General features: G+C 38.8%; 1 protein-coding gene and 1 pseudogene across 7 annotated transcripts in view; both read left to right on the top strand.

Moving 5' to 3' along the window:
* The window catches only part of LOC105498137 (absent in melanoma 2), a 130,452-nt gene that overhangs the window by 95,212 nt on the left and 13,546 nt on the right, over positions 1–21,694 (top strand). For 3 of the 7 annotated variants that reach the window (XR_003021806.2, XR_011615708.1, XM_011770011.2), the window contains exons 1-2: positions 14,108–14,234; positions 17,272–17,553. Coding sequence is in view for 2 of the 7 variants with exons in the window: in XM_011770011.2 (XP_011768313.2) it covers positions 17,292–17,553 (262 nt within the window). In the remaining 5 variants the exon portion in view is untranslated. Of the gene's footprint in view, positions 1–14,107; positions 14,235–17,271; positions 19,984–21,339; positions 21,484–21,694 lie in introns of those variants that run through there. The other 4 variants (XM_011770012.3, XM_024798063.2, XM_024798065.2 and 1 more) reach the window with 4 other exon arrangements.
* LOC139359608 (cell cycle checkpoint protein RAD1 pseudogene) lies at positions 7,047–21,613 on the top strand (annotated as a pseudogene).

The following is a 21,694-nucleotide window of genomic DNA, read 5'->3' on the forward strand; positions in this document are numbered from 1 at the left end:
GATCAAAAATTATTTCCCTGATGGTTTCCTAGAGTCAAACCATGCCTTACACATGTTTGATGCTGACTCTGACAGAGGGATCCGTGTCTTCAGTTACCATGTCAGTAGACTAGACAAACAGCTCATGGTAAAAAATAAAAGACAAACAAATAACCTCCCAAACACAACCTCGTAGGAAAGATAATAAGAGTTTTCACCTTAAGGTAAAGTTTTGGACTTGGTCCGAAGTGTCCATAGAAGACATTTAATTAAACATTTTTATTTATAGATAAAAACAAAAACAACATTGAAAGGCATGGAATTTTAGTGGCATGGTGACAATTACAATGACAAAATTATGAAATGTGAAGCAATCACACACTTTCTAGCAGCATGCGAGAGAGACTGATTCATAGACTTTAAATTCATGTATTATTTTTACCTTGTGGTATATTTTTGCACATTATACTCACATCCTTTTCTGGTGTATGTATCTTTACACTGCATTCCTGCACTTTATTTAAAGTGACAGTAATTGTGAATATGACTGAAGTTAAGAGTTGAAATGTCATCTTATGTTGGGTCCCCAAGAAACAGACTGTTAGATTTGCCTGCAAGAAGTTTATTAGTGGGTGCTCTTGGTAACACCTATAAAGGAGAGAGGGAAAATGGGTTGGGCAGAGGGAGAAGTTAAATTGTAATGAGGGCTGCAGCCAATTCCCCTGCGAACCCTAGAACTGGGATGGCCTCTAGTTATGCCTAAGTGAGGCAAGAAGGCTGTGACCTTGAACCTCCTCATAGACCAATCTTTGGTTTCAGGCTTTCTCCACAGAAGGATGCAACTTTGGGGAAGGCAGTTCCCTTCAGCATAGGGCAGTCCTGGAACACAGAGTCAGGTGTCAGCTGTAACACTTCTAGCAGCTGGGAGAATAGGCACTTTGGTTGCCGGGTTGAGGGATCTAGATGGAACAGCCTTCAGTCCAGTTACTGAAAACAAGTAGTTACTGAACTAAAACTAAAAACCAATAGAATAGGCAGGGCAGAGATGAAAGAGCAGTGATTTATGGAAAGCCTAGAAGAATAACTTTGTCATAGAAAACCATGTGTATATTCTTGTGATCATGTGATTCTGGGAGTCAGGGTACATGTTTTGAGTGGCCATTTTTGTTTTGACTGGTACATAATTTAAAGAACTAAGCAGAGTGATCCCGTTTTTTTTTTTTCTTTTGTTTGCTTGTTTCGTTTTGCATTCAGCTATCCTGAGAGTAAAAGAGTGAAACTAGGAAAGAAACTTCTTAAGGAAGAACCAGATAGTGAAACTAAGCAGGGGAGCCTGTAGGTAAGGGGGTTGAACAAACAATCCAACACAAGGGCTTCTTCAAGCAAGTGACATGCTGTATGTCTACTTCCTGTGCTTCTATTTCCTGATCTACTGTGGTTTTTATCCTTTTGGTTATGGAGTTGAACTTCTTCATTTTGCCACCAGGAGGCAGTGTTTTGTAGTGCTTAGGAGGATGTGCTTTGGTTATGCCAGGTGAAGTTCAAATCTTATTTCTACCATCCACTAATTGTATGACCTTGGTCCATTCACACGACACTGCTAAGCCTCTATTTTCTCATCTATAAAATAAGAATAACAACAGTACTCACTTTGCAGGATTGTTTGGAATATTAAATTGAAATAATGCTTGTAAGCACCTAGGTCAGAAGCTCACAGCTGGTCTCTCATGCCAGAAATGGTCTCCCGGGCTCACAGCTGGTCTCTCATGCCAGAAATGGTCTCCCGGGCTACAGACACATTTTCCATCTCATACAAATGACAGTCCTTAACCAAGTTTTCTTAAGAAACTAGTCAGTGTTTTCTTTGAATAAAGGATAAAGGAAGGCAAGAAGATGTAATGGGTTTGGTGATGAACTAAGTTAAAGTGTGAATATGGAGATACCCGTGAATACAGCTGCTCTTAGTCATTGTTGCAGTCCATTTTGTGTTGCTTATAACAGAATACCTGAAACTGGGTAATTTATAATGAAATGAAATTTATTTTTTACAGTTCTGGAGGCTGAGAAGTCCAAGGTTGAGGAGCCTATCTGGTGAGGGCCTTCTTGCTTGTGGGAACTCTGCAGAGTCCCCAGGCAGCAGAGAGCATCACCCCAGGCAGCGTAGTGAGCTAGCTTAGGTCTCTCTTCCTCTTCTTTTAAAGCCACAAGTCCCACTCCCATCATAAGCCATTAGTCCATTAAGCCATTAATCCATTCATGAGAGCAGAGCCCTCATGACCCATCACCTCTTCAAGACCCCACCTCTCAATCTTACCACATCAGGGATTAAATTTCAATGCAAGTTTTGAAGGAGACAAATATTTAAATCATATCAGACATCAATACATAGAAAGAAAAAGCTGCAGTTATTTAGATACTGCAGTTTCACTGAAGATGGGGCTTGGTGGAGGAACATCATTTGCCTCTGTTGAGGCATATGTTTTGATATTGAATTGGGGAAAACCAGACTGAAGCTGTAAGTCATGCCCTTGACATTATGAAGCAGCAAACATCAGGCCCAGCTGAGTCATGCAGCTCCTGAATCCTGGCATTCCTTCCTCTCATGGTTCTAAGGCATGTTTTTTTATTGAAAAAACATCTTGGCCACATGTTCAGGAAGATGTAGGATCCAAGTGTCAGAGACACAACTTTTGTGACACACCTCAAAGTCATTTTCCAGAGGCACTTCAGTCACCCTCAGACCTCAAGCAGGCCTGATAACATCAAAATTATCCCGTACCTCATCTATGCCTCTTCCTCTTTTTCTGTCCACCCGATGTTCCACCTAGAGACCCAACTTATCACCAGTTGCATTAAGTCTTTCCACTATTTTGTAATTTCCCTTCATCTACTTTGTTAAATGAGAAACAGGAAAGAAGTAAGAATAAACTGAAAATTTTTTAATTATGCAAAAAAACTTAGGGATCAAAGGATCACTCTGGCAATGCAGAAATCTACCAAACTCTGCCATTTATCACTATTATATTTAAAAAATAGACTTGGGCAGCGTGGTGGCTTACGACTGTAATCCCAGCACTTTGGGAGGCCGAGGCAGGTGGATCACTTGAGGTCAGGAGTTCAAGACCAGCTTGGCCAACATGGTGAAACCCCATCTCTATTAAAAATACAAAAATTAGCTGGGCATGGTGGTGGGCACCTGTAATCCAAGCTACTCGGGAGGCTGAGACAGGAGAAGTGCTTAAACCTAGGAGGCAGAATTTGCAGTGAGCCGAGATCGCGCCACTGCATTCCAGCCTGGGTGACAGAGCAAGACTCCATCTCAAAAAAAAAACAAAAACAAAAACAAAAACTTTCCAGAATAAAGGAAAAGCCTGGCATTGCTTTTTATAACATACAGATGGCATCATAGGTTCTTAAGAATTTATTAATAATTGATTAATATAAATGTTGGGCTGTAAATACCAGAATCATCCTCCTGATCCCCCCATCCTTGTCTTCAGGTATGCTTCCACAGCTCAGCACAAATATGGTTCCTTCCACTGACATTTAAATGTTACCTTAGTCTCAGCCATGGTGATCATTGTTTTTTTTTTTATTGCAACCTCACCTGACTGCCATCATCCTTACCATCTCCCCTGACTCAGCCCTATCACTAGAATTGTCCATATAAAAGACATTGAGTAGTGTAGGGGTCAAGGAAAAGGGAAGAAGTAGAGACTGTTGGGTTGGGAGCCTACGTCAGTGGGAGAGTTGTGGTTCCGTTAACAGTAAAAGGGAAGTAAGAATGAGAAAGTACTTAGAGTCCTAAGACAATCAATGATTTAGGATATGTAAAGGTTGAATTTTTCATTATGCATTTAAATAAAAATGTGTAGTACAAAGTTTTAAATGTACACTTGGAGTTTTAAGGTGGTGAGTCTTGGTGATTCGAGTTTGTAATTATTTTATACAGATTCAGTTTCTGCCCACAAGGAGTTTATACACTTCACTGAAAAAGGCAGACAAGACATTAGACCTCATAAAACAATATATTGATAGTCATAATAATAACGGATAGAGTTTACTGAGTTCTTTCTATCTTTCAGTTACTTTGCTTAGTGTTTTAAATGTGTAAATTCTTAATTTTCACAACACCTTCTAGGATTAGGGACTGTCAGCCTTCAGTAGATTAAGAGACCTGCTCAAGACCACACAAGTGGGTGGAGCAGGGATTTTAACCTGCGCGGGTATGGTGCCCGAGCGTGTGAGTTTACTTCTTTCCACTTTTGGTGTGATGGAATGTCCTGGAGATGATGGAAAAATAAACAACAGGAGCACTTAACTCAGACTTGGGCTTGCAGGATTTGACAATAGTTTTGGAGAAAGTGAGATATAAAGAAAGACCTGGAGGTGAGTAGGAATTAGCCAGATGGGGGAGGAGGATGAAGTAGAGGGTGAGGTATGTTCAGATTCTCCTGGAGCCTAGTGTATGTGGGCAGAGGGAGGCCAGGAAAGGCCTGGCCCCAGAGCTCTCTGATGAGCTGGCCAAAAGGAAAGCAGAGACAGCCTCATGTCACAAACAAAGCATCCATGTTTACGAGGTGGAAAGAGGAGAGATACTGACAATGAGGACAAAGATAAGTGGTTCAGAAGCTGGAAGAGCTTTAGGATCTATTGTCTGGCTTTTATTAATATTTTTGCCTCACCCTTGTTGTCTTTTTACCTGCTCCCTGTTTCAGTACATTGAGATCAAATATAAGTAGAGGAAACCAAATTAAACATCATAGAATGATGGGTAAAATCTGGTGGAAGCAAATAATTATCTGTTGGATATTTCCTAGATCTGAAACAGGATTTGCTAGATCTGAGCCCTATCCTTCTTTCCCCTCACACTCCACTGCCAGCTTTATTGAGGTATAATCAACAAATAAAAATTGTATGTATTTGTAGTATACAATGTGATGTTTTGATATTTGTGTACATTGTGAAATGATCCTATAATCAAGCTAATAAACATGTCTGCCACCTCACATATTGTGTGTGTGTGTGTGTGTGTGAGAGAGAGAGAACATTTAAGATCTACTCTCTTAGCAATACTCAAGTACACAGTACACCACTGAGTGTCGTCTTCCTTGAAATACTCTTTGCCTTGCCTTCCAGCACTCCACCAGGTCTGGCTTCTTTTCTCTACTGCTCTGACCTTTCTTTGTAAGTCTTCCTTCTTGACTCTTCCTCTTTAGCCCAATCACTTGCTGTCTGAGCTCTACGTGGCTTGGAGGCCTGCCCCCTTCTCATTCATGGTGGCCTCTCCTGACGGTCTCATCCTGTTCTGCAGTATCGGCTGCCATCTGTATTTGGATGCTGCCCACGTTACTGTCTGGAGTTCTGACCTTTTATCTAAGCTCCAGGCTCATATATTCAATTAAACATCCCCATTTACATATCTCATGGGCACTTCAAACGCAACACCTCCAGCGCTAAACCCACATTTTCCTCACTTACTTTGACCTGCTCCTCCTTGGATGCTCCCTGTCTCTGTAATGACACTATCATTCACCTACTTTCCTGAGCCAGAAATCTGGGAGTAATTCTGGAATCCTTATCTCTCTTGAATGAGTTTTTAGTGGCCATGTGTCACATTTGTGCCTTCCCAGAATCTTTTAAATAATTCACGTGTAATAATTCTCTTGTCCCCAACGCAGAAGACAGGAGTCAAATTCTCAGTTTCTTTTTCTTGCAACCCAGATGGACACAGGTGACCTAGGCTTGCCCTGTCAGATGCTTCCAAGGGGGGCTTGATTTAGAAGTCATCAACATGAGAACCTGGCTCTCCATGGAGTTTCCATCTTGCTGATGCGGCTGGCTTCAGAGACATCTGGGTTTTAGGCAATAGCAGCAATTGCAAAGTACATACGGAAGTGGCAGTTGCACTGTAGATTGAGCAATTGCAGTGTTGTCAGGTCTTGGCATTATATGTTTATGGAACAGAAACAGTGAACTTATTCAGAATAGTTTTGTTGCCTGGTTTGGTGTGTGTGTATGTCGGTGGAGGGAGAAGGTGTGGGAAACACAGTTTTGTTTTTTGTTTTTCTTTTATTCTGTGAGTTTAGTCTTGACTTTGTTCCTTCAGTCCTTCAGATTCTCCAGTGATCTCTGAGGAGGGTGTGTGTGTGTGTGTGTGTGTATTTCAGACAGGGTTTTGCTCTGTCACTCGGGCTGGAGTGTAGTGGTGTGATCACAGCTCACTGCAGCCTCAAACTCCTAGACAATCAAGTGATCCTCCTGCCTCAACCTCCCAAGTAATTGGGACTACAGGCGTGTGTCACCACGCCCTGCTAATTTTTAAAATTCTTTGGAGAGACAAGGTCGCTGTTTGTTGCTCAGGCTGGCCTTGAACTCCTCGCTTCAAGTGATCCCCTCGCCTTGGCCTCCCAAAGCGCTGGGATTACAGGCATAAGGCACCGTGCCTGGCCTGGGTTTAATATTTTTAATAAAGTTTCTGTTTCCTTAAACTATCAAAAATAGCTTATGTTGTTTGCAGTAGGAATCTTGAGCAATTCAAGATAGTTGCTTTCTCTCCAATAGAAAGTCTAGCTGTGTTTTGAGCTGTGTGAAAGGAGAAGGGAAGGATGTGGTAAGCAAGAACCAGAAATAAGGGCTTGGAAGAGGGAAGGCCCTGACTCTCCAGGGTTTTTTTCATTTGATCACATTATATAGAATATATAAATTATGTACAAATATGCCAAAAACAGGGCAGAGTGACGGAAAGAGAATTGGAATTTTAGAAAATAATTGGGTTTAAATTCTGACTATACCACATACTAGCAGGGTACTCTAGAGCAAATGACTTAACTTCTTTAAATTCTGTTCCCTCACTTATGGGTTGCAGTTAATATTTTTACCACATAGAGTGGTAGGGTTACATGAGATAACCTGTGAAAAAGACCTCTCACTTATTGGCTTACTGGCTGAGTGGTAAAGGTTAGCTCTCTGTGCCAGAGGCAATCAGGGACTCTAGAGAACGCATCAATAATTGGTTATATATAGGTGGTCCATAAGTATTGACTGTTCAATTCCATTGGCACTCTTTGTATTTCCATATGTTAAAACTCTTATTCCTTCTAATAGGAATCGTCCAAGTGCGTTATTTTCTTTAATTGGACCTTTCCAAATTCACTTAGCTGGAAGTAATGAATTCTATTTCTGAAATATTATTATATTTTATCATAGATCATATTTGGATTAATAGTGTAGAATATAGATCCTTAGGATGGTATAGAATATAGAGCCTTAGAATAGGAAGATACTTTGGTGAGCATTTAGTAGAGCTAAAATTTAGTAGAGCTAAATGGTATAGAATATAGAGCCTTAGAATAGGAAGATACTTCAGCGAGCATTTAGTAGAGCTATTTATGTTTTAAATTTATTTTCATTCAATTATTATATTACTATTGATTGAAATTCAACAATATTACAAGGATGATAATAAAAGAGTAGTCCCCTGCCTCATACCTTCCCACTCCCAATTCCCACTCACTCGAGGCAACGTTTTTTAACCTTTCATAATAATATGTTATCTTCCTAGTTTTCAATTTTAGCCACTCCATTATCTATTGATTTGCTGCAATAGAAGATACAAATTTGGTTTTCTTACACCTCTTTTCTTACATTGTTGGAACCCTACATCTTACCAATACATGTGCATTGTCTCTCTTCCTACTTTCCCAATATGGTCATTTCACAATTGTTGATTAAATCATTGTTTGGTGTTTTAAATTACCATAACTCTCTAGATAAAACTAATCGTTAAGCCATGTAGTATGGTTAGATTCCTTCTTTATGCATCTTTATTTTTTTCTGAAGTCAGTGACACATCTTTAATAATTTATTCCATCTTGATGTGCTTATTGCTAATTATTTTAAGAAATCCAAAATAGTAAAATTTCTCTCAAAATAAATTCAGGTAATTTCTCTGCAACCACCCACTACCTGCAACACTTATATTTCACACACTTTTTCCTTAGGAAATATTCTTTTTTGAGCTTTCTGTCCCCCTGCTTTGAACAAGTTTCAGTCTAGCTCTGTACAAGTCAAAGTTCAAGGGCTTCTGGTCACCATTTTCCTGGGGTGACATCATCCTTGTTGACTGAATGTTTGTGTTACCGCCAAAATTCATATGTTAACATTTTAACCCCTAATGTGATGATATTAGGAGGTGGGGCTTTGGGGAGGTGATTAGATCTTGAGGGTATGGACTTCGTGAGTAGGATTAGTACTCTTATACTACGTGGGATAGTGCCCAGGGAGCACTTTCATCTCTTCTGCCGTGTGAGGACACAGCAAAAAGCCGTCATCTTGGTAGGTGTGGTGGCGCACACCTGCTGTCCAGGAGTTAGAGCCCAGCTTTGGCAACATGGCAAGACCTTGCCTCTAAGAAAAAGAAAAGAAAAAAGATGGCTCCCTGTGAACCAGGAAGCAAGTCTTCACCAGATACTGAATATGCTGGTATGTTGATCTTGGACTTCCCAGCCTCCAGAATTGTGAGAAATAAATGTGTATATAAATTGTTGTTTATGAGCCACTTAGTCTATAGTGTTTTTGTTATAGAGGCCCAAACAAACTAAGACATGGAGATTCCTGAATAATTTTGTTCCTTCCTTACATGTACATGTAATTATAATTATCAGCTAGGTATAGAAGACTAGGCTGAAAATTGTTTTCCTCAAATGTTAAAGGAATTGCTCCACTCTCTTGTAGCTTCTAGTGTGGCTGTCAAGAATGCCAATTCTATTCTTATTCCTAATCCTTAGATATGATCTATTCTTTCTCAGGAAGCTTTTAGGATCTTCTCTCTCCTTGGTGTTTTGTAATTTTAAAAGCATGTTGCTAGAAAAAAAGAAAGACCTAAAAATCAATCATCTAAGCTCCCATATTAAGAAACTAGAAAAATAAGAGTAAATTAAATGCAAAGTAAGCATAAGAAAATACAGTTTTAAAAAATTAGAGCCGAAATCAATGAAATTGAAAACAAAAATTAAGAGTGGCAGGAGCTGCTCCACTTCCTCCTGTTTTCAGGGAGCTGGAGCTTACTTCTCCAGGGACTTGGCTAGGAAGGGCTCTCTAGCGTCTGGGCCACACTGCAAAGGCTGGAGTGTTTTAAGAGTTTACATGTCAGGAAGAGTCTGTTACTTTTCAAATTAACTTAATTGTCCTTTTAGACTGTTTATTTTTGGATCAAATCCTATGCCAGGGATTTTAACTGCACTTTGAATGTATTACCAAGGTTATGGTGACCCTTAGATGCTATTTTTGGAAGAAGGAGGAACGGTGACAGTCTGCAAATCAATACTCGAGAGCCTGAGGAGCCTCTGGATTTTGACTTCTGCAGTACCAATGTTATTAATAAAATTATTCTGCAGTCAGAGGGGCTCTGAAGCATTTCCCAAATTGGATGTGATGACTGAGGTCCTACAGATTATCATGTCTCCTGACAAGCATTATTTCAGGTTATCTACTTTTGGAAATTTAGAAAGTTTGCAACTTGACTTCCAAAGATTTTTATTTGATGCAAGCATTTCATTATAATCAGACCCAGGTCAACAGATTTGATTTATTTGCTGATACCCTTTACAAAGACATTAGTCCTATCTTGCAAGGTATTTTATTCACACAAATAACAGGATTTCTTTCATTATAGTATGTGATTAGAATGAATGGGGCAAATACGTTTTATGGAATATTACTGTTGCCCTGATTAAGAAGTTCTTGAATCTGAGGCTTGAGTATGATGGTTCATTGTGATGTTTATGTGTACATTCATGATAAGTTGAGTTCTCATTCTGATTATAAAAATCTTCATAATTTCTTATTGAATTTTCTATAGAGAAGATGCATGGAGAAGATAAAAGCAAGGTCGTCCCTGTACCCTAATAGCTATGTATTTTGTGAACAAATGCTTTCATGAAGTCATAGATTATCTGGTATTAGACTGTCCTGTGGCTCTGTCTTTTGAACTCATGGGAATCATTGTGAGCCAAGATGAATAAGTTATAGGTTCTATTCCATTTAAGTAGAACATTTCAAGAGTCTAAAGATTTAAAGTTTGTTATTGAAGGCATATCAGAACTGTTCTTTTGTTTATTTACTATTAGAAAATGCAAAGGCATATGGACATTGCTTATTAGTTTAAATGCCAGAGATTAGATATTAAAGCAGTGGTTCTCTAAGTGTTGTGCCAAGACCAACAGCATCAGAATCACCCAGGAACTTGTCAGAAATGCTGGGGGTGAGGCCTAAAATCTGCATTTTCACAAGCTTCCCCCAGGAAATTCTGATGCATGCTAAAGTGTGGAAATCACTGTTTAGATACATTTTTAAAAATTAACATTTAATTGCCTTGAGGTGTTTGCTTTTACTTGTGATTTCTTTACAAAAGTTCTGAAATTGAGGCATCACTAAACAAGTCTGAACAATTCTTTATATGATCTATTTCTAAAGCATACCTTTTTAAGAAATCTGTGGACAAGATATAAAAGTCTTCAGAGTCATAGATTTTCTCCTTATTCTTAAAACTGTTCAATGCAGTACTTATTAGATACCTTCCGTTTGCCCATAAACATTTTTTGACCAAATCAATGTATAAAAAACCAGTTAGTGGTTTCTTACAAGACTAAACATACTCTTATTATATGTTATTATACAGTACAGCAATTGCATTCCTTGATATTTACCCAAAGTTGAAAAATTAAGTCCACATAAAAACATGCCACAGATATTTATAGAAGGTTTATTCATAATTGCAAAAACTTGGAAGCAACTAACATGTTCTTCAGTATATGAATGGATAAACTGAGAGAAATGGAGACAATGGAATATTTTTTAATGCTAAAAAGAAATGAACCATCAAGCCACGAACACCCATGGAGGAATCTTAAATGCAGATTACTAAGTGAAAGTCTGAAAAGGCTATATACTGTATGACTTCAACTATATGAAATTCCGGAAACAGCAATACTATGGAGACAGTAAAAAGATCAGTGGGTGGTTGCCAGGATTTGTGGGGAGAGATGACTAGACAGAGCACAGAGGATTTTAGGGCAGTGAAACCACCCTGTATGATACTATAATGGTGGATACCCATTATACATTTGTCCAAACCCACAGAATGTACAACACCAAGTGTACCCTAATGTAAACTGTGGAGTCTGGGTGATAATGATGTGTCCATGCAGGGTCTACCCTGGTGGAAACGTTGATAATGGGGAGGCTGTGCATGTGTGAGGGAAAGGGGTATATGGAAACCTGTGCCTGCAGCTCAGTTTTACTGTGAGCCTAAAACTGATTTAAAAAACAAAGTCTACTAAAAAAAAAAAAAACTGGAAAAAAATGCGAAATGACATGCTTTTGTGTGTGTTCTTTCTCATGCATCACATTCGATATTTATTTGATAGCTTTCTTTTTTCTCCACTCACTCTTGTTTAAATGCTTATTAGCTGGTTATTATTCATCCTGGCATAAACCTGTATATCTCTTATCTTTTCTCTTCTGTTTTTCCATTTTATTGTTTTCTAGGTATACTTTTAGAAAGAGCTCTTCAACTTTATCACCCTATTAGCTTTAAAACTTTTCTGCTATCACATTTAGATAATATATTTATAAAATCTCTCCTGTTAATTTGTTCATTTTTTACAAGTATTAGCACTGTCTTTTTGTTTCATGGATGCAATGTCTTTTCTTATCTCTCACATATATATTTCTTCTTCTACCCTCTGCTTTGTCCTTGTTTAAGTTCCTTCTTCTGATTTGTTTTCTGTTTTTTTTTTTTTTAAGTTGGAGGCTTTTCTGAATGTTATTTATATCTGTTTACTCATATTTAAGAAAGAAATATCTATACATATATACACACAAAACTGAATTGAACTCTTTTTGTGTTGGCCTGGTTTATTTATGAGTTAGTTTAATTATAGGATTAGCACGAAAGGGCCTGAGTCTTCATGCTGGAAAAACTCAAAATGTCAGTAACGGTGGGAGTTTTTCCCCTCTTGGGCCAGTCGCTACAGTGGGATCCTCCAGTCTTCTGCTTATGGCGTAAACCTTGCTGTCAGTATTCTAGGAGTCAGTGGGGAAAGGGCTTGGGGATCCCACTTTTCTCTGTGAGACTATTAACAAACTTCCCTTTTCAGCACGGTTGCTTCCTTTCCTTTCTGTGTCTTGTCACCCAGTCGGGTATCTCTCTGATCAAATTTCTTGGTAAAACAAAGCTGAAGGATGAGCACTTGTCTGTCTGCCCTGGGTGCGGCAGTGTACCTGCTCCTCATTGAGACCACTCCCCAGTTTAATCACTTAACTCACCTTTTACAGGACTTGAAGCCTCAAATCACTATGCCTCTCCGGGGTGGTGCTTGTTGGGTTCTCCCTCAACAGGGAGCTTTTTCTCATTTACTCAGTAGGTTACCAAATTCATACACTTCGCAGGCTTTTTTAATTCTTACATATTGTTCTCTTTGGTGTGCTTTTGCCTTGTGTGATCCACTCACTCATGCATTCACTCATTCAACAAATATTTTTTGAACACTTTCTCTATGCCTGGCACTGTATCAGGTGAAGTGGATGCAGTGAGCCAGTGGGCAGAAATCTCTTCCCTCATGTGTGTTACATTTTAGGAGCATGAGCCAGAGAATAAACAAACAAATGACATATGCGGTATGTCAGATGGTGGTCAGTAACACGTGTGGGAAAAAATAATGCGGTGAAGAGGTAGAGAACATGCTGGTCAGAGAAGCCCCACAGATAAGGTGCTATTTGAGCTGACAGCTGGCAAAAGTGTAGAAACAAGCCTTGCAGCAGAAAGTGAAGGAGGTCCTGCAGCTCTGGGCTGATTACGTGGGCATGGTTAGGTGCTCTTCCTCTGCTCCCATCGCATCTTGAGCATGCTTTAATTATAACACTTATCATTATGTCCTATTGTGATTATTAAATTACATGTCTGTTTCCATGACTTGGCAGAGCTGCTGAACATCTGGAACTTTGTCTTACTAACTTTTATATTCTCAGAATCTAATACATCGTATTAGATGTTCAGTGCATAATTGTTAATTCAATGAATAAAAAAGGAAAACCTCAAGTAAATTGCAGACTAGAATCAAGCCCTCAAGCTCTGAGTTTAGGGTTAGGAGCCTGGTTAGGAAGAAAGACTGTATATATGCTTTTGAGGCAAGCAGTCAGTGAGGGAATGAGGCACGATTACTTGCATGTGGCTACAAGCAATAAAAATGGGGTCAAAATGGTTAGCAGAGGGACTGCCCCACTAGTAGACAGGAACTGTTACAACAGGCTATGACAACGAAAACAGATTGCAAACTTCCTACTTAGGCACAGATGAGAATGTAACACAGAAGAAACCGGCTGCAACTGGTTAAAGCCAAGATGGTCGAAAACTTGGCTGACTGCTGACCCTTAGCTTCATTGTGCCTTAATATCATAAAACTTCCATGGGGGAATTCCCACTCCCATCATGCACCTGACGCCATGACAGTTCTGGATTAACCATCTTTAGTCAAGAAAAGGGTGGCACCCCGATTCTGGGAATTGCCCGCCCATTTCCCAGAAAAGCCTTCCTCTTTATCATAGAGTACCCCATACCTTCATTGTGCTTATTCATGTAGTACATGAACCACATTGCCTGTGACTCAATCTTTGAGTGCCTGCACTCGTCCCTTGAGGGTATCCTTGCTTTTGCTCCACAATAGAATGTCTGTACTTTCACTTTGGTCTCATTTCCAGATTCTCTTATGCTTTGAAGACAAGAAGCTGCACTGGCATACTGGCAATGCTTGTAGATACCCTCTGAGATCAGTGTGCTTGTTTATACCAGAAAAAATGTCATCACCAGGCCCCTTAGTCACAAAGCGTATCACTAAGTCATCTTCGGTCATTTTTTACAGTTTCCTAGCCACTTTCTGTTTCCAATCAGTGTAACTATGTGGCATGACTCAGATACAAGTTTCTATAGAAATTTTCTTCTGTGGCTGCTAGTGAGAACCCAAACCAGCTCAGCCAATGAGAGCTCCAGTTGTCACTCCTACCCACACTGGGCCTGCGGGTGACGGGAAGTGTTTATTAGGGGTACGTGTGAAGCTGTTCAGAAGTGTCAGAGTCTTTGTAGCTTTGAAAGTCACGTAGGTTATTTGGGCATGCTCTCCTGAGCCCTCTGTTAGTTAAGCTCTCTGAAGAGAAGGTGGCAGACCCGGTTTGCTGATCGCCCCAGGGATCAGGAGGTAAGCACCATGGAGGAGCTGGGTTAGAGAGGAGAGACTGAACCGTTTCTCCGCCGAAAAAGACAACTGAGGAAATGCCAGCCATGCTATGCACCCCTCTGAGAACTTGAACCTGGGAAAATGGACATGAACTCTGAAAGGATGGGTTCATTTATCTTTTACTCACTTTAGCCATGTCCTCTGGTGTCTCTGAGCTGGTGTTCCTTAAGCTTCAGATCCCATTGGGGTTTATCTATCAGCCTGTTTGTAAGACTAACTTTTATGCCAATAGCAAATACAAGCATTTTTTAAGTTAACAGATATTATGAAGTAAAATGCAAGTTTTTCATTTATAAGACAACATAACTTCAGAGAAAATGATGAGTCAATCTTATTAAAATGTGATTAAAATGTGATTGTTATTATATAAGAGGCTTATAGGAAGATTAGTTTCTTATAGACAAGTAGGAAAGCAGGAATCATGCCAAGCTGATTGTAGATATTCAGCAAAGGTAGTGTCCTTCCTTGCTTTCATCAGTAGGACGGGGGCATTTGGATGGCTTTATCATTACAAATATTTTTAATGTTATTTCTTATTTTGAAAATGGTCCTGATAATAGTTTTAATTTTCACTCATGAACTCTACATGTATAAGTAGAGTTTGTCCAGCCCTTACCAGCATATAAGGAAAAACATTATGAGGCCATTAACAGTGATAGTTTAGAATTTATTAACATTGACTCTACTGATGGTGGTATTCAAGCTTCCCTAAAATTCACAATCAGTTATTTTCAGCTCATAGACATCTTTTCCTGTTCTTCGGCTTATTTCTTCCACTTTATATGTTGCTGCTCTGGAAGTCATTAATTGCTAATAATGTCAAACATCTTTTTTATGTTTATTGGATACTTGAGCAAATTGCTCATTCACATCTTTTGCACACTTTTCAAATAGACTGTTTATTGTTTTCTTAGTGATACATGGTTCTCCATGTATTCCAAAAGCAAAACTTCTATTAGCTATATATATATATATGTATATTTCAGGTATCTGCCCAGTTTTTGCCTTATATAAACACTTTGTTTAGTGTGTGTGTGTGTGCACGTGTGTGTGTGTTTCCTACAAAGAAATTAAGAATATGCATGCAATCACATTTGACAAAGTTTGTTTTTTTTTCTGGCTTGTCCTTTTTGTGCCTTGTTTAAGAAACCTCCTTCTACTTCAATGTATTGAGAAATTCTGTGTTTTATTCAACATCATTACTCTTCTGTTTAGATAATTAATCCAGCCAGATATATATTTGTGTATGATATAAGAGAAAGGCCAAATATATCATTCCCCGAATATTATCTTTTGCCTGAATACTTTTTATAGTTGGCCATTCTTTCCTTGTGATTTTTAACGCCACTTTGATTATGTACCATGCTTTAACTTACATGTGGTCCTGTTTCCACACTCTATTTATTAGTTCATTTTTCTCTATGCCACTGCCATATCGATTTAATTATTATACATTTGTAGTAAGTATTGATACCTAGTAGTAGGGATACTACATCCTAATAAACAATTCAACATGTTTTGCACGTTTTTGTCTTTATTTTTTTCATTTAGGTTTTAAGATCATTCTGATAAGTTCTATGAAAAACCCTTTGAGATTTTGGATGGAAGTTTATAGATTAATTTGACAACATTGCTGTCTTCATTTTATCAAGTTTTCCCATTTAAAATATCACACATACACCCACTTAAGTAGGTCTTTTAAATCTCCCAATGAAGTTTTATAAGGTTCCCTTTAAAACTCTTAAATATATTGTATTAGATGTTCTTATGTACTTTGTAGTTTTGTTGCTATTGGAAATTACTTTTTTACGTGATTTTTTTCACTCTTGGAGTGGTGCTAGAATAAAGGAATGCATTTCTGCATATTAATCTTATAGTTATAAACTTTTGAATGATTATTTATAATGTTTTGTGTATTATTTTGGATACTATACATAAACAACTATATTACTACAATGTGATTTTGGCAACAAGATACAAAAATAGGTTGATGGACAGAATAAAAAATCCAGAAATAGACTCACTCATATTTGGACAACTGATTTTTGCAAAGGTAAAAAAAATCGTTAAAAAGGATAGTCTTCTTAATATACAGTTCTGGGAAATTTCATATTCATATGAAAAATAAATGAACTTTGAGTCATTGCTTATACTATATACAAAATAACTCAAAACGGTACATACACCCAAATAAAATGATTAAACCATAATATTTTTAGAGGAAAACATAAAATCTTCTCATCTTGAGATTGGAAAAGATTTCTTAAATAAGACAGTGAAAGCATGATCCATGAAAGAACAAATTGATTAATTGCACTTCATCAGGTATATGTATATGCGAAAATTTATCAGATTGTATACTTCCAATATATGCACTGTGTTGTATGCCAGTTATGCCTCGATAAATCTATTTTAAAAATAAAAGGAAAATGTATCCTGTTTCCTTTTTGTTGTAGTGTTTTGTTTGTTTGTTTGTTTTGAGACAAAGTTTTGCTCTTGTCGCCCAAGCTGGAGTGCAATGGCGCGATCTTGGCTCACTGTGACCTCCGCCTCCTGGTTCAAGTGATTCTCCTGCCTCAGCCTCCTGAGTAGCTGGGATTACAGGCCCCCACCACCACGCCCAGCTAATTTTTGTATTTTTAGTAGAGATGGGGTTTTGCCATATTGGCCAGGCTGGTCTCAAACTCCTGACCTCAGGTGATCCGCCCGCTTTGGCCTTCCAAAGTGCTGGGATTACAGGCGTGAGCTACCATGCCCAGCTGATGTATCCTGTTTTCTAAGAATTCCAGAGGTGTTGTATACTTTCTGAAGATGTCTTTCCCAGGAATAGGGATCACCTTGCTTAAGAAGTTCTTACCTATGTCCCATTCAAATCTCTTTTACTACTGCAAACATTTTGTTTATTTTTCTTTAAAAATATTAATAGCTCACCTTGCTTTATTTTGAATGTAGAATCCCTTTTGGTGTTGTAATCTTACATGCTTTGGATTCCTTATAGGTTGATCCCAAAGTCGTCAGATGGAGAGTAAATACAAGGAGATACTCTTGCTAACGGGCCTGGATAACATCACTGATGAGGAACTGGATAGGTTTAAGTTCTTTCTTTCAGACGAGTTTAATATCGCCACAGGCATACTACGTACCGCAAACAGAATACAAGTAGCTAACTTGATGATTCAAAATGCTGGTGCAGTGACTGCAGTGAAGAAGACCATTCTTATTTTTCAGAAGTTGAATTATATGCTTTTGGTAAAACGTCTTAAGGAAGAAAAGGAGAAAGGTAATGTGGTAGTCCCGCACCTGCCCAGTCCCTTTCTCTGCCAAGCCTGGGCCTTTCCTTTCATGGCGTCCCTGGGATATGACCCCCAGTGCACACTGTTGGAATTTGTTTGCTAACTTAGTGCACCTGTCTCTTTGCCCCCTTTTACTGAGAATCACTTGTAGGAAGTGTTTGTTACAAATTCCACAAATCCATTCCAGCCTTGGTTTGCATCTCTTGTTCCAGCCTTTAGGGTGACCACTTCCATTTATCATCTTTTCTCCTTGCCCATCTTTGTCTCCAGTTCAATTACAGTGAATATGGATGTAGAATTTCGAAGTTAACTTTTCCCAACTCCATTTCCACAGTATGTAATGCTCTCACATTCTACTGAAGTCTCAAAAATATAAATTATTGCATTGGAAAATTGTAAACCAGGATATTGAGCACCTTTTTTTCCTTCACACAGTCTGTTTATTTCTCTCCATGTCCCTATCTTTCTATGGTCCCAGACTATGCTGCTTTCTTTAGGGGATGATCTCCTCCTTCTTCAGGGAGGGAGAATCCTCCTTCAGGGATTCTCTCTCCTCTCTATCTCCAGTGACAGTATAAATTACCCACAGCAAAAAGACTTTTTTAACATCATTCAATAAATCACTCATCATCTCCATCTGAATTATATACATTTAGTTTAAATTCCTGATTTTGTTTACTAAGAACAATTGATACGTCCCGGCTTTATGTCTGAAGAACAAAAAAGAGCTAACAAAGGAGCATATCACTCCAGGACTGTCCCAAATGAGAGTCTCCAAATGCAACAGTTTTAGGATTCAAAGTAAAACCGTAACAGCAAAGATTACAACAGCTTTTAATAGCATTTGTGGGTGTACAACACGGTGACATGGCTTCTCACACATGGTTTATAAGAAGGTTAAATGAAGCCACATAAGTGATACTATGTAGGTCCATAATTCTATACAGATGTAAACTGTGAGGTAGTTTCTAAGGCACTAATGAGAAAGGAGTGGTTGTTTTCCCAGGCTTTAAGTTAGAAGATGTAGTTCTTTAAGATGGCCCTTAGATGGCAGTAACTACCCATGTTACTTCCATGTAACCAGCTGCCCTGTGTTTCTTATCTGGGATGAGACAGGAATCTATTGGCAAACATAGGCTGAGATATTTAGAAATATCTTCTATTTTGGCAATAAATCAAGAATTAATTCTTCTCTTTGACCAGGATAGCACAAAATTTCCCCTTCTACAATCTTCTCCCCATTTTGCTGTTCTAATGATTCTGGGATTTTGTTATTCTACTTAGCTAAAAAAGATCCAGTTTGGGACTAACTTGGAGACTCAGGAGTAGATCATCCAGAGGCTGTCCCAAATGAGAGTCTCCAAATGTAACAGTTGTAGAATTCAAAGTATGCTTTTGGGCCAGGTGCAGTGGCTCACACCTTTAATCCCAGCACTTTGGGAGGCCAAGGCAGGTGGATCACTTGAGGTCAAGAGTTCGAGATCCGCCTGGTCAACATGGTGAAACTTTGTCTCTACTAAAAATACAAAAATTAGCCAGGCGTGGTGGCAGGCGTCTGTAATGCCAGCTACTCAGGAGGCTGAGGCACGAGAATCACTTGAACCCGGGAGGCAGAGGTTGCAGTAAGCTGAGATCATGCCTCTGCACCCCTGCCTGGGCAACAATAGTGAGACCCTGTCTCAAACAACAACAACAACAACAACAAAACACAAAGTATGCTTCCTGCATGCTCTACAAGAAGGCAACTGAGTTCCTTCATCGCTCTCAAATTCCATCCGTGGACATACTTAGGCCTCTTTTGAATGTAGGAAATTTTTGTGTGTCCATGCTATTTCTATTATTGTATGAAAAGCTTTTGTTTCATTTTTTTGAACAGTTACTATCATTCTTGGTTAAGTGATCCTTCTCTGTTGCCATGGCATGTCTGCATGTAGAGTGCTATATGCTCTTCTACTCACAACCTCACCCCATGGAAGGTAGAAGATACCTGGAGAATCTTTAATGAAGACAGAGGCAATAATTAGTAGAGAGGAGAAGCTTTTGTATGAAGCAAGATGAGAAAATACAAGGACTCATAAGCATAGAAAAAGGAAGCGAAGAGAAAATGTGATCACAGTCTACACAAGTCCTGCAAGATTAAAATAAAATGCTGAAAATGATAAATGAGATAATCAGTAACAATGTCCACCTGATTATTAAGGCAAATGAGAGATTTATAGTGGGCAGACAAGCTTGTCCACAAATATTGGTACCACTGTGTGTGAGATGAAGTATGGCTGATGTGATGTGGTAGAACGGTAGGTTGATTCCCTTGGCCTCCTTGATGCTGTTTTCTCGCCGATGCTGTGAACATAGAAGAGACTTTATCTGCATACCTTTCTGAAACCAGTTGCATGGAACTAACTTATCATTAGAAGGTTAGTGTAACTTCTTTCTAGAGCAGAGATCCTGCTACAATATCCCTGTCAGACAGTCAACCACTTTCTGATCTTTGAAAGGTAATGACAGAGTACCTACTGCCTCATAAAACAGTATCGTTTCTCTTTTTAGTAAAATCAAAGTGATTGCCTTGCTATTTCAGCCCAGAGTTGTTCAAATTCTATCAGAAATGACATCTAATAATTTCTCAGGCCCTCTTCTGCCTGAGAGTGCCTTAAGTCATTAAACACGACCATCTTGTTACGTGGTCTTTTTAAAAATCAGGACTAGGAGTTGGCTTTTCACAATAACATATAACCTGACCATAGATGTGGAGGAGCCCAGCCAAAGTATACAACTGCATTTTGTAGGCATTAGTGAGGAGCCAACATGCCACCCATCCATCCATTTCTTCATCCATTCAGTAAATATCTATTGAATTGCTAATAGGTACAAGGAAAGCTTTTAGGTTCTTATGATAAAACAAGGTGTTAGAAACAAATCCAAATTTTATACAGCTTCTATTCTAAAGGGAAAGTAGATATTTTTCTTACAGGAAAATTTATGAATGTAATTAATTGAGACAAATGCTCTAATGGAAAGGAAGATGGTTCTTCAGCAGCATGTGTCAAAGGAGCATTAACATAAGCCACGAATTAGAGTTGGTGTTGGTCAAAGTGGGTTCCATAGGGAAGTGACCCTTGCACTAAGCTCTGAAAAATGCATAGGAGTTAAAGGTACCTTCAGTCAGAGGGAACACTGTGAAAATCCCTATGACAGCAGGTGTTGACCTGCTTGAGGACTGAAAGAAGGCCAGTGTAGCTGGAGTACAGAGAGTCTTCAGAGGGCAGGGTGGGGTCCCCTCGATAGAAGGACAAGGCAAGGCCTTGTAGAACATAATTAGAAATCTGTGGCCAGGTGCGGTGGCTCATGCCTGTAATCCCAGCACTTTGGGAGGCTGAGGTAGGCGGATCACAAGGTGAGGAGTTTAAGACCAGCCTGACCCACATGGTGAAACCCTGTCTTTACTAAAAAAATACAAAAATTAGTCAGGCATGGTGGCATGAACCTGTAATCCCAGCTACTCAGGAGGCTGAGGCAGGAGAATCACTTGAACCTGGGAGGTGGAGGTTGCAGTGAGACGAGATTGGGCCACTGTACTCCAGCTTGGGTGACGGAGAGAGACTCCGCCTCAAAAAAAAAAAAAAGAAAAGAAAAGAAATCAGCCCTTGTTTCATAGCAGTAGTTTATTCATTTTCACTACTACATAAGATTCCATTTAATTGATAATTACATACACATATAAACTCATATACATATACATATGTATAGAGAGAATTGGTCTATTTTTTATTGTTATTTTAGTCATTTGAGGCCATTGTGAAAAATGCTGCTATGAATATTTATTATAAGCCTTATGTACTTATCTTTGTATGTTTGTATTTGTATGTGTGTTTCTCTTGACTGTACACCTGTGAATGGAATTACTGGATGTTAAGGTAAGTAGATATTGAATTTCAATAAATAGAGTCCCAAACCATTTTCCAAAGTGTTATACCGATTTAAGACTAAGACTTCATAGTTTCTTTTGTTTTTTGTCTTTTGTTTTTGTTTTTTGTTTTTTTTTTTTTTGAGACAGACAAGGTCTCACTGTATCATCCAAGCTGGAGTGCAGTGGTGTGATCACGACTCACTGCAGCTTTGAACTCC

The sequence above is a fragment of the Macaca nemestrina genome, chromosome 1, assembly GCF_043159975.1.
Source record: "Macaca nemestrina isolate mMacNem1 chromosome 1, mMacNem.hap1, whole genome shotgun sequence".
NCBI classification, from domain to species: Eukaryota; Metazoa; Chordata; class Mammalia; order Primates; family Cercopithecidae; genus Macaca; species Macaca nemestrina.